The sequence below is a fragment of the Dicentrarchus labrax genome, unplaced genomic scaffold (genome assembly GCF_905237075.1).
Source record: "Dicentrarchus labrax unplaced genomic scaffold, dlabrax2021, whole genome shotgun sequence".
Lineage (NCBI taxonomy): Eukaryota > Metazoa > Chordata > Actinopteri > Moronidae > Dicentrarchus > Dicentrarchus labrax.
This window is the reverse complement of record NW_026136703.1, coordinates 2,436,726-2,450,000: the sequence shown is the minus strand read 5'-3', so window position 1 is coordinate 2,450,000 and position 13,275 is coordinate 2,436,726. Positions and strand designations below refer to the sequence as shown.

Here is a 13,275-nt window from a genome sequence, read left to right as displayed (position 1 = left end):
CCTTCTCATGCTGGATGGCAATCGGTTAATTAGGAGGAGATGAAATTTTACCATAATACTCCAACAGAACTAAATCTATATCCATGCAACTGTTGTTACTGCTTCCTAGATTGGAATGTCCACTATCAACAGAAAACATCGTAATTTACACTTTAGAGGAAGGGGTGTCAGAATGCCAGATGTGGATTCCAGAGGAGTTTCTCTCTGGAGATGGACCTGTCAGACTAAAAGAGATGTAAAACCATTTCAGGGATATCTAACCCTGATTTACAATAAAAAGGCACTTAATTATCACACGCGATCCACTTTAGGTGTAGGGTGTCGTTCTGATCTGTGGAGAAGTCAGTGTTCTGTTAAAGAGGATAAAACAAATTGACACCTTAGAGATCCCATCTGAGAATCTGAAAAGAACCAGCCTCTCTGTGCAGGAGACTGTCGGCGCCACAGTCTCACCTCCCCTCCTGGGTCAAAAGGTCAAAGGGAAAGAGGAGGCCTTGAAAACTCTCTTGGTGGAACAAAAAAAAAAAAAATTTTTTTTTTTTTTAAATAAAAAAAAAAAAAAAGTTTTTTTTGAAAGGAAAGGGGGGGAAAGGGTCCTAAAACAAATTTCCCCTTATTGGTGGGAAAGGGCCCCTTCATTTTTAATTTTTCTTAAAAAAATGAGAAGTTGCCCACAAAACAAAGTTCAATCCCCGTCCTCACACCACAAACTTACGGCAGTGATATCTCTCTCTATCTCTCTCCCTCTCCCTGACGGTCTCGCTGCTGGCTGTTGCTCCGTTCCCTGTCCCAGCGCGAATAGTGAACTGTTACTCGAATAATAATGTCATGAACGGGTATTGGAGTACTTGAGTAATCGTTCCCATCCCTACTAAAAACCTATCTGAATATGTCATATATACAATCAAGCCTAAAAAAGGAACACACTTGGTATCAATTTACAAAACAAAATAGGGAAATAAAATTGAGTCAGTACCAGGCTCACTTGCAAGAACAACAGACATGTTCACAGTCATAAACACATACAGAAACACATACAAGAATCAAAAAAGGCTTACAGGATGGCGAGAGCTTCTTCTCAGCCTCTGTGAATCCCTTTCAGGCTTAGAAATGAAAGTGCCCTCTGTGCTGTCATCACTTGAATTGTAGAGACAGCCAGCAAAATCTTGTACTCTATCCATCTGCAAAAAGGGAGAAATGGAGATATGATTTTCCCTTTTTGTTGACACAGTAGAAAAACAAGTGGCAGGGGAAAGCGCCCATCAGCTAAGTACTCATACTGTTTTAAGTAAGTTTTAGGAGCTTACCATAAGGCTTTTTGTGCGTCTCAGTGATGGAACAAGTTCATCATCTGATTGCTCGTTGGAATGGTTGTTTGGAGAAGCAGGTTTCTTTCACAACAGTTTCATCTACAAATGATAAGAAACCTCCGGTCCACTATCCATCTGCAAAAACAAAAAGGTATGTCAAGACGTGCATACATTCATACATAAATGCACAATCTATTAAAACCAGAAACAGGAAGATTTATACAATTACTTGACTAAAAACATTTTAATTTAATTCAAAGCATCGAAGGCATACCAGAATGTTTTCTATTATCTTACTTAGAACATCACGGTGTGGAGCTGGAGTTTTGTTCTCCATACAGTCCTCATCAATTTCATCACTATCTGAATAATCAATGAGCGAAAGCCCTTGGACAGCAAACTCCTAGACATATATAAACAGCAAAAATCTGTTAACTTCATGTATGGTGGTATCTGCTAACTAGAAAAGTTAGCCAAAGCAAAAACTGTTGCTGAGATAGCAGTAACATATAAACATGACATGATCTGACTAAAAATCTGCATCCAGAAAAGCAACGTGAGCATTGACCCATTTTGGTAGTAGAACAACATCACATACAAGTCACCACAGATATTGGTGATGTCTCTACAATGTCATTTTACCTGTACGTTAGTGTCATCTGGCTTTGATTCCTTGTGGAACATCTGATGTACAGGGCTGGTCTCTGTCTGAGGTATCAGCAACTCTCATAACTAGTGCTGTCAGTTAAACATGTTATTAACAGCGTTAACGCAAACCCATTTCAACAGCATACATTTTTTTATCGCAAGATTAACTTACTTTTTGGCCTAGCACACTTTATAGTTTTTTTCATATGCTGTTGCAACAACTAGTAACGTTAGAAAAGCCAGATCTAGCTAGACCGGAAACAAAACAACAGGCACGCTGCACACACTTGTTTAAGAGTAGTAGATGTTGTGTTTTGAGTGGATGGCGAGCGCGAGACGCCGAAATGGATGCCAATAATATTCTGAATGCTAAGTTTACTTTTAAAAAGTTGCCAAATGGTTCCATTGACAAGACCAAAGTGATCTGTGTGTTTTGTCGTTGTGAACTGAGCTATCATCACAGCACGTCCAGTCTGAAATACCACTTGATGGCCAAACACACAGCTGATGCCAATTCTCCGCCCCCTCGTCAAAGCCAGGTGACAATGGATGATTTTTCAATAAAAACAACATTTGCACAAAGCAAGCCGATCCACTTTTCCATGTTGATAAGAGCATTAAAATGAGAAAAAATAATGGGACAAAAAGAAATCAAGGGACATTTAGAATAGATAAAAATGTGCGATGAATTGCGACATTAATGCGATTAATCGCGATTAAATATTTTTTTGACAGCACTACTCATAACCCATTACAAGGGTTTGCAGTGGGTCACATTCTAAATATTGCTTTAAAACATGTAACAGCTCAGACAGTGTATAATTACAAATGTTAAAATCGAAGTTGAGATTATGCCAGGTGTTGGACAGTGCCATAAAAACAGCCAGTTTCACATTTAAAAAAATAAAAAATGGGACTGTGGGAAAGAGGATAGAATCCCAGCTCGATATGACACATTAAGAAACAAACAAGTCAAACCATTTCAGAATTGATGATTATATGAATGATCTCAAATGCAGTTCGAGTGTCGAAAGTCGAAATGTTGTGAATAAAGTTGAAATGTCTAAAATAAAGTTCAAATACAATTTCCAGAACAAAGCTGAAATGTTGAGAATAAAATTGAAATGTTGAGAGTACAAAGGTCCCAACATGCTATGGTGGTGCGTTGTGATAGACAGACTTACTGAAAATGAACTTGTCAATCAATTAAACTTTACTCTTTTTTTTTTTGTACAGGCAACCTGCAGAGATATTGCTTCTAGAACACATTCCAGAGGCAGACTCAAGTTGTTTGTGGGGCTGTGGAGAAGTGGTGCGCAGAAAGTTGTGATGCATTTATGGTGAAACCGCTAAGTCAGTGTTAGGATTAGCACCCAAGAGGGCATAATCATAAAATGTGCATAATGTAATAATATAAAGTGCAGCGTGTATTATTTCAAGGGTTAGGGTTAGGGTTAGGGTTAATAGCAGAAATAAACATTTATAGCCTGGAACAGAAAACAGTTTGGGTCTCTTATTTCGCTAATTCCCTGTTTATGACAACTGTACGAGGGGTGAATTTTTATAATACTAACTGTACTAACTCACCTGTTTAAATAACATTAATGCCTAAAATTATGCATAATTGAGGACGTGGCTGCTTTTAGGTATATGCATGCTACAGTGCACACACACATTTTTATGCCTCAGACAGTAAAAATATATGCATTATATGCTAAAGTGATTCAATTACTTTGTTTCTCCAGATTCAGATTCTCTGCTCAATTCCTTACGTAACTATCGATTTGCACCATTAATTAGATCAGCAGTGTGTGTGTGTGTGTGTGAGAGAGAGAGACAGCTCTCAGACTGGTACAGTGGGTCAAGCAGAGCTAAAATGACACTTCCCTGTACATTGAACCCTTGCAGGTAAGACTATATAATGAATTATCTTTACATGCATTCTAAATTAATCTAAAGTATACTAGGCTGGATTTCATCATAGTCATATCCCACAACTTTAACACCATTTTTTCTCTGCTGTGACATATTTCACTGCATTTCTGTGCACCTGCAGATATACATGTTGTTTATATTGTAGCAAAGAGACATTCACTGACCATGTACACTATATTATTCTCTTTTTACAATATTATTTGTTAATATAATCTAATTGTTAATACACAATAATTTAACATATTGTACATGGATGTTTGGGGCCAAAATCTAAAAATACGCCTGAGGGTTTCAAAAATCTGATAACAGAGTGGTGTTCTTTTTTACCTAAACACATAATGTACAACATTCAACTGATGATTGATAATGACTCCTTATATTTCATTATAATGAGGTTACAGATCGTATACTACTTTATGTATTTTTAAACTTGTTCAGAGGAAGTATTTAAAATTGAAATCATCATTCAGTCCAGCAGGTCTCATTGGGCTGAGTGCTGAAATCCTACTCTCTCTCTCTGAGAGATATTAATATTTTGAAAAAGGCCTTAGGAAGTCAGATAACATAGTATAAGAAGACTTCTTGACAGTGAGATGTGATGGATGAAATATAGAAATATAGTCTAAATCAACACTTCAAACAGTGAAAAAACAATTTTGTACGTCTTTTCAGTGACCATAGCAAAATATTGGAAGTACTGGAACATATAAGGCACTTTACAGTAAGAAGGAGATTCAGTGTCAATATTAACAGTCAGCAGATGCAACCTCCACTGCAAATTTGACTAAATAAAATAGGGAACATTAAGAGTTTGAATTTGATTTGTTTTTATTACACACAACATGCAAGACATGAAATGACACAAAAATATAAAATAAAATAAAATATAACTGTGGGGGAGAGGACAGAATCCCAGCTGCTCTTTAAAATGTAGACAGAGCCTTAATCTGTATTTTATTTTAAGAACATGCATTTGAATGCATTGACACTCATATCCATATTAACGTATCATTAATAAAAAATAAAGACTTGTTGACTCCAGCTCTTGCAGACAGTATTGTAGTAAACATCTTCAACGGCATCAGAGAACTAGTGTTCATCTCTGAATTAAGTTCCTGTCAATCAGCACTGTAAAACCTGATGAGTTAGTTCAACACAAACTGTTTGAGGAAACAGATTGCCATCAACAGCTGAAGTTTAATTTCTTTCATTTCAAATTATTTTAAATCTGTGAATAGAATTAACTGAATAAAGTCACTTCAGTGCATCTTCTTTATACAAATATTACCAACAAGTTGAATTTGCTATTTTTTTCTTCCCCAAGAGCAAATTATTACATTACCTGTCAAAAAAGCTGACACATGATGAAAGGTATAACTAATTGATTATCAAAATGGTTGTCAGCTGAATATGTCTGTCATGTGAATATGAACTTATGGATTAATTTAAGTTAACTTAGTTATTTCATTAAGTTGTTTTGTCAGGTCTTACAGTGAATCTGTGAGAGGAAGCAGGTCCAATCTTGTGTTTGGATTGATGAGTTGGAATAAATGTAAATGAATGAATGAATCAGAGTTTATCAGAACAGATTTGTGTAGGAGACAGAACGGTGCATATAAATCAAAGAGCATGTTACATGTATGTTAAATAATACTGGAAACGGAAAGTAGCTTGACAAGAAAGGGAGGTTTTAGCTCATATTCATAGTTTTGGTAGGTTATAAGGCATTCTATGCACACTCTTTACATACAGGGGCCAGTACATAATATTACCTGGGACTGACTGACATTGGTATCTCAACATAAGAAGATAATTAAGTCCAGTTCTTGAGATGAATGAATAAAAATATGATCATTAACAGTGGCAGCCCTTCAACCTGCAGAGATACTGCTGTTATAATAATAATCCTTCAGTAGCACTGCTGCCTGTCTGTGGGTCATCGAGAGCTGCTTTTCTTTTTACTCCACTCACATAGTTCTTCAATATAAATTCACTTTTCAACTATATACATTTCAAAGTGGACTGTTGAGTATTATTTTGTTTTTAGGCTTAGTTTTGTTGAATAAAATTATATAAAGTACAGTTTAATGAATTATTCAACATATTTTCATTAAAAGAGATTTTAAGAGTTCACGGTCTTGTGTTGTTATAGCTACATGGTTCAAACATAAACCTTTATGCAACTCCCTGTTTTGCTACATGATACAAAGCAGCAAACACTGTAAAGCCAATGCAGAAGTAACTGCAGTTCCTCTAACAGCCACTTGAGGCAGGCTCCAGCAGTGAGTCAATATCCATAAGGCCCCATATTAAAATGTCCAACTTACAGCAAACATGTTCAGCCTGGTACAAAAAACAATTTTGGTCTCAATAGCTAATATTCCTGTTTATGACAACTGTACAGGGGGTGAATTTATATATAAATCACCTGTTAAAATTACATTAAAGCTCAAAGTTATACATAATTAACGGCGTGGCTGCTTTGAGTGACAGGTGGGTGCCGTCACAGACGGCTGTTTTTAGTAACCAGGCTTCATTCGGGCCTCTTCAGCTCAAACTCTTCACCCATTTTTGAAATAGCTGGGAGCTGGCTATTGTATCTGAAACCTCAGTGTGAAATATATACACTAAAGAATGGAAGGAAACAGCAGTGACACAGTAAAACAGCAGTGTTGCACTAACTGACAGTAAAACGTGACGTTTACATTTGATATTTTAAACTGCAGAATTTTTTGGGTTTCTGCAATCTCAAATTTATTTCTCAATTCCTTACGTAACTATCGATATGCTCCATTAATTAGATGAGCAAAGTATTCAGGATCATAGATGTCTTCCTGCCCTGGAATAACGCTCATCTCCCAACGGTCCCACTCTCTTTCTCCCTCTCTACCCCGTGTGAATGAAAAAATGACGCTCTGCAGATCTGGAGAGGTAACACTCTGACCCAGCCTTGTAAACTGCTCATTCAGCTCTGGATCAACTCTTGCAGGAGGACGGGACTTCTTCTTGACTACAAAGGCAAGCACAATTAGGACACATTACATTGGCAGTTGGATCTCATTTAGCAAATACTGTATTACTGTGCAGGAACCAGGGAAAATTGGACCGACCTACAGAGCTGTGTTTGTGTGTGTGTGTGTGTGTAAGCTCTAGTACAGTGTGTAAAGCAGAGCTAAAATGACACTTTCCTGTACGCTGAACCTTTGCAGGTAAGACATCAGACTTATGTAATGTATTATCTTTACATACATTCTGAATTTATCTCATTACTTCATTAGACTGGATTTATTCAGTCATATCAGAACTACACTGCAGACTGGAGTCTCTGTTAACAGTGACAGCCAGAGACACAGTTCACTCATGAACAGGTCCAACATATGTAGTAGAAATTATGGAAAAAATGATCTCAAACACATCTCTGTAATTTCTACTTTAAAAATCTCCTTTACTTATGGGCTGACAATAATTATAATCATAATGGGAAATAAATCTTACCACACTTAAGCAAGAATATTGTTCCACAAGATATGCCAGTGATTACAAGGATAATGCAGACAAATCCAAGGATTGATGTCAGAATTTTCCAATGGACAGTTAACATGTTGAGAAGATTTTTGCCATCAAGAGTATTCCCATCTGCAATGAAAGAAGATCCTGAAAATCCATTCTGACCACTGAAGTTCATTCTGTCCATTCATGATCAGTTCACAGTTTGACTTCCTTAGATTTTTGTTCCTCATCATCATCATTATCATCCAATACCATGACAAATACCATGATATAGAGTGAACAAGCATTAGTTATCTTGTGGGTTTGATAACTGTCACTAAAGAGAGGACGAGATGGTTTGCCAGAAACAGCTCACCAGCTCCAGACATAACTCTCTTGCTACTATAATTAACATCACGACAGCAGCATATCTTGGGAAACTAGAGAGTAAGATTGATGTCTGAAGGCAACTCTTTTGGGTGTTATAATTATTTAGTGTTGTGTGGCTTAGTCTGATCCACTTTGTTTGTGGAAAGTGTGGAAAGCTGGCATATCGTGAGGAGATACACTCCTGAACAAAATCCTAAGACCGGGAGAAAAATTACAAGTATTCGCATTTCGCGTTGGTGGAACATAACCAGGTTGTAAGTAGAGCTTCAAAATGCCAAAAGAAGAAACAGGAGCAAGAGACAAAACAATAGAGGAGGCAATTTATTGAAAATTGCATTTAAACTCAAACAGGCTGTTCATCAGCTGGTCAAAAGTTTAAGACCATAGCCTTAAAAAGTCAAAATCTGTGCAAAAATCTGGCTTTCATGTCATTTTCTAGCAGGCATTCACACTGTCATGACCACCTGATGGCAAAGGCAAAAAGGCTTTCTGTCTTTGAACGTGGCAGGATTGTTGAGCTACACAAGCAAGGCCTCTCGCAACGCGCCATCGCTGCCGAGGTTGGACGCAGTCATTTTAAATTTCTTAAAAGTCCTGAGGGTTATGGGACCTAAATGTCAAGTGGTAGACACAAAAAAATTTCACCTGCACTGAGCCGGAGGATCCAACGGGCTGTCCGTGAAGACACAGGCCGATCCTCGACCCAAATTAAGGCCCTTACTGATTCTGACTGTAGCGCAATAACCATCAGACAGCGTCTGCGACAGAAGGGCTTCCAACGTTACTGGCATGACAAGGAGATCCCACTGGAGCTGTTTTCTAGGCGGCACAGTGGAGGAGGCTCCATCATGATCTGGGGTGCTTTTTCCTTCATTGGAACAATGGAGCTTCAGGTTGTGGAGGGGTGTCAAACCACAGCTGGCTATGTGGAGATGTTGCAGCGGGCATCCCTCTTGACTGAGGGCTCTCGTCTGTGTGGTGATCTACTGGGTCTTTCAGCAGGACAACGCTGCAGTTCACAACGCCCGTCTGACGAAGGACTTCCTCCAGGAGAATAACATTGCTCTTTTGGACCATCCTGCGTGTTCCCTTATCTAAATCCCATTGAGAACGTTTGGGGATGGATGGCAAGGGAGATCAGTTCCAGACCATGGATGCCCTTCGTGAAGCCATCTTCACCACATGGAGCATTATTCCCACCATCCTCCTGGAAACACTCGCATCAAGCACGTCTAAACAAAATTTTCAACAACAACGGTGGGACTACTCACTACTGAGCCCTTTTTTTGACACTTTTAGATCTGTTTTGGGTTTTTTTAAGGCTATGGTCTTAAACTTTTGATCAACTGATGAACAGCCTATTTGAGTTTAAATGCAATTTTCAATAAATTGCCTATGCTATTGTTTTGTTGTCTCTTGCTCCTGTTTCTTCTTTTGGCATTTTGAAGCTCTACTTACAATCTTGTTATGTTCCACCAACGCGAAATGCGAATACTTGTCATTTTTCCCCCAGTCTTAAGATTTTGTTCAGGAGTGTATGTGCTGAATTTGGAGTTGGCAAGGCCTGATAAACTGTCCTTTATCAGGATTAATGGACATTTGCCTCCACAAAGTCCGTTAATGTCTGATAATAGACACCTCAAAGGGCATTATCCTGCTTACACCATGGTCTTGTGCCAAAAAAATAAATATATAATTATTATTTTATAAAGCCTGAAGTAGCCTGAAGTATCAAGTTGAATACAGTGAGTGGGAGGTGAGATGATCTCTTGTACAAAGTATCAGTGGGTTCATGAGGGGCAGTGTAGGGGCTTGTATGTTACGCAACCATTCCTATATTCAGGTGATAATACACAAATATTCCATTTCTACCAATAAAGCCTCCTAACTGTTACACACCGGACCTTTAAGTACACCTGTAAGACCTACTGCAATTAGTAATACCTTTGTTAGTGACTGTGAAAGACTATGATTACAGTTGCACTCTCTCAGGAGATTGAACAGATTGTATTCAATAGTTGAGGTAAACCAAATAAATTCAGTGTGTACGTTTTGAAAAGTCACGTTCTCACCCCAGAACACGGTGATGTTGTGGCCTCCTGTTTGTACTCTACAGCCGTACGTGTTGGAGCTTTGGCTCAGAGAGATCCCAGCTGTCAGTCTGAGGATCACAAATCCGTCTTCAGAAGGTATTGGTCCAGTTACAGAGATCCAATTGGCCTTGAAAGCCCCATCTCCAATCAGATGCACTGAGCTCACTGATTTGTCAGTACTCGTCACGTGACACCTCAGCAGTGCCTGGTCTGTGTCAGCAATGGGCTTGGCAAATATATGTAGCTCTGCAGAGAAATAAAGTAATATCAAAGATCACGATTGGGGTAAAAAACATCATTCACATGACCACTATGGGTCTTTGTTTAATATGCAAACAATAGTGAAAGTTCACGCTATCTTCACACGATCTTGGAGAAAGTAATTTGACAAGAATGTTTTTTTCCAAAGCTTTTTCTGGAGATTTCAAACACGTCGTGGTCTTCCTCAGCAGGTAGTTGAGTTCAGTTCAGTTGTCATATAGTTCACTGATCCCAAGTGAAAAATAAAAGCACAAATATATTCTCAGTAATAACAAGATTGAGTCAACAGCTACACTAGTGAGGCTGTACAGTGGTGCTTTGTGCTAAATGCTATCATCAGCATGCTCACAATGACAATGCTAACATGCTGATATTTATCATATTCACCTTCTTAGTTTAGTGTGTAAATGTGACACACAATGTAGTCACATTTCTGTTTGTGTATTTATCTTTTTTGGATGTAAAATTAACTTTGTTTTGGGGTTAACGCTCCTATTTTTAAATAGATTATTGTTTGATCCTGTGAATGCTCCTGTCTGACCCTAACCCTAACCCTGACCCTGTCAAATTAGTGAGACAACTTCATCTGCTGAGGGAGACTCTAAAGTGTGGTTGAAAGAAGATGCCTGTATTTTATCTGGACAGTTGTTTCAGCTCTCACCTGTGTTTTGGTGCGTTGCTCTTAATTTCATCCCCTGTATCAATAGTGGACATTGTTCTCTGAGGAAGTGTTTGAAGGCAAAATTCCGGTCGTTATTGTTATTCCACTGTTGCCTAACTGGTACTGCAGAGGGAGACTGGGATATCCATCTCTGGGATTCAGGGTCAAAGCTGATGAAGTCCATCCCATTCACTGCCCAGGCATCAAAAGCAGAGACAATCCCATTGGCTGACCTGATGCAGCCACAGCGCCGTTGTATAACATCTATAAAGTAAGAAAGTAGGATTCAGTTTTTAGTTTTAGTGCACAATGTCAGACAGCCCTTCACCAAATTTGAATCAAATATGTGACAAAAACAAACATTTTAAGAACTTACACACTGTGCTGTTGATCAGTGCTGGAATCACATGGACAGAGTCTATGATATTATAATTTGCTTCATCACAGCGTTCAGGTAAGTTGTTTGATTCCAGGGTAGGTTTGAGCTCTTCTCTTTTTGTCCAGCTGTTACAATAAGAGATGGGAACTCCATCAAATACAGCTAGTTGTTCAAACTGAGGCTGATCTTCAGGCTGCACACGTCCTGTAGACAGGAACTCAAGAGAGTGGGAGCCTGAAAAACAAAAGACATTTGAAGGCTCAAAACTCAGACTCTTGCCTCTATTTATGCTATTATTATTCATGCTGTTATATTTAGAACAGATATGTTTGAATAAAGTCTATTTTTCTGTTATAGAAACATTATCTTATCAGTATGGATACAAAGACAGACCACTACAAGTTCATTCCTCTGTACAGCAGTCAGGATATTTCTCCTGTCTGAAGTATTTGTTCCTGCGTAGGCCTGTGTTTACTATGTTTATGCAATCAGGTCATTGCAGAAAGTCAAGAGCGACCAAGTTACTTGAATGCATGTTAACAGAGTAGCTGACAGAAATAAACAGGTCAAGTGAAATATGTGTATATATCAGAATACAAAAAAATATCATTTATTTATCAATGTAATCCTGCTTTTTCAGTTCAGGTTTTGTTTTCAATGCCAAATTTGAATTTAAATTCCAACATTTAATGTCACCACTCTGGCCCCATACAATACCACTGTGTGCAAATACTCAGTTAAATGTAAAAGTCCTGCATTTAAAATATAAAGGCCCTGCCCTACTAAGTTCAGTTTAAAGTGGCAATCTCAAAGATTTTCATTTCAATAAATGTCTGTTAATTTATTATCTACTGCTGAATGAGGTAACACAATGGTGATTGAACCCATGATCTATTGATGAAAGTATTGTAATATTTATGTATTTACTGTTTTAGGAACTAACCCAGTAGGTTACATAATCATTAAGTTACTGCCACTGCAAACAGGACATTTCCTACAGAGGCAGCTTCACATGAAAAGCATTTGACTTTAATTATGAAGTAGTCACAGGAAATGCAATGTGTTTGTCAGTGAGCTTGGCACTAACTACTTCATCAAAGATGTGTCTACAAAACAAGACAATATGCCATTTTCAGCATTTTTCGACAATGGATCAGTTGAAGTAAAATATTACAAATATTGAAGTATTGTAATGGGACACGAAGGAGACTGCAATGGCTTTCACTGGCTTTCACTTTTGCTCTTAGACTCTGTGCATAATCAAAACAGATTGTGGTTGCTCACGTAATTATGGATAAATGCCAATTACTGCCTGACTTTATTAAAATAACAATGGTTTGTTTTGCTGCCCCCAGAATTCTGTGAGCTGTACTGTTAAACCACAGCACAGAAAAAGGATTGCAAAATATACCCACACCAAGCTAAAACTGCTCTTTCTTGTTTTAAAGAATCTCTGCAAGTTGATATTGTGGAGATACAAATGTAGTAGAGTTGTTTTGATAAGACAATAGACAGACAACAGACACAGACTTGGCTCTGCTCCTACAGTTCACAATATGCCTCAAAATTCAGCAGTAGCACTAATGTCACTTACCACATTCAGCTGTTGACAGCAGGAACCATTGGGTCAAAAGTTTAATCCACATCTGCATCGTGAAGCACCATTTTCTGTCTTTTTAAATACAGGGTAAGTGGTTTCACAGTCTCGGCTATTAAAATGCAGTGTTTACCTCGGAGCTTCTAAGATTACTGAAAGAAACTGGATGGACAAGTCTGTCTGATCAAGATGAAGATGTGACATTCTCAGAGACACACCCTGTTTACAAGCTGTTCAAACTGAACTTCTACACTGGCACACTCATAAACAAAGCATTTAATTTCAAAAAGACAATGCAAAGCTTCAACAGCTACCTATTGGGATGGATGATAGAACTCATAGAGAGAGGGAACAGATCCAGAAGTGGCAGTGGCTGACCGTTCAGGACTTTACCGCTGAACAAGCACAATTATTTTACCCTGCAGGAGTTTAATGATGTTTTTTTATATGCCCATATGTACAGTAAAATAGTTACTGGTAAAGTGGTACAAACTGCACTATTAGGGGTAGGG

General features: G+C 38.2%; 1 protein-coding gene across 1 annotated transcript; it reads right to left on the bottom strand.

Moving 5' to 3' along the window:
• Positions 1-4,703: 4,703 nt before the first annotated feature.
• LOC127354272 (major histocompatibility complex class I-related gene protein) lies at positions 4,704-12,939 on the bottom strand. Its single transcript, XM_051384078.1, has 6 exons — positions 12,761-12,939; positions 11,164-11,400; positions 10,788-11,051; positions 9,845-10,111; positions 7,389-7,529; positions 4,704-6,903 (listed from the first exon to the last, which is right to left on the bottom strand). The coding sequence occupies exons 1-6, from the start codon at positions 12,816-12,818 to the stop codon at positions 6,671-6,673; spliced, it is 1,200 nt and encodes a 399-aa protein (XP_051240038.1). The 5' UTR covers positions 12,819-12,939; the 3' UTR covers positions 4,704-6,670.
• Between the last annotated feature and the right edge of the window lie 336 nt (positions 12,940-13,275).

What these genes read in the sequence shown, in the direction of transcription:
- LOC127354272 (XM_051384078.1), bottom strand. Translation starts at nt 12,818, where the DNA reads ATGCAGATGTGGATTAAACTTTTGACCCAATGGTTCCTGCTGTCAACA. An exon ending in ACTGATCAACAGCACAGTGT is followed by an intron (nt 11,052 to 11,163) that starts GTAAGTTCTTAA and finishes CTTACTTTATAG; the next exon opens with ATGTTATACAACGGCGCTGT. An exon ending in CAACATCACCGTGTTCTGGG is followed by an intron (nt 7,530 to 9,844) that starts GTGAGAACGTGA and finishes CTTTCATTGCAG; the next exon opens with ATGGGAATACTCTTGATGGC.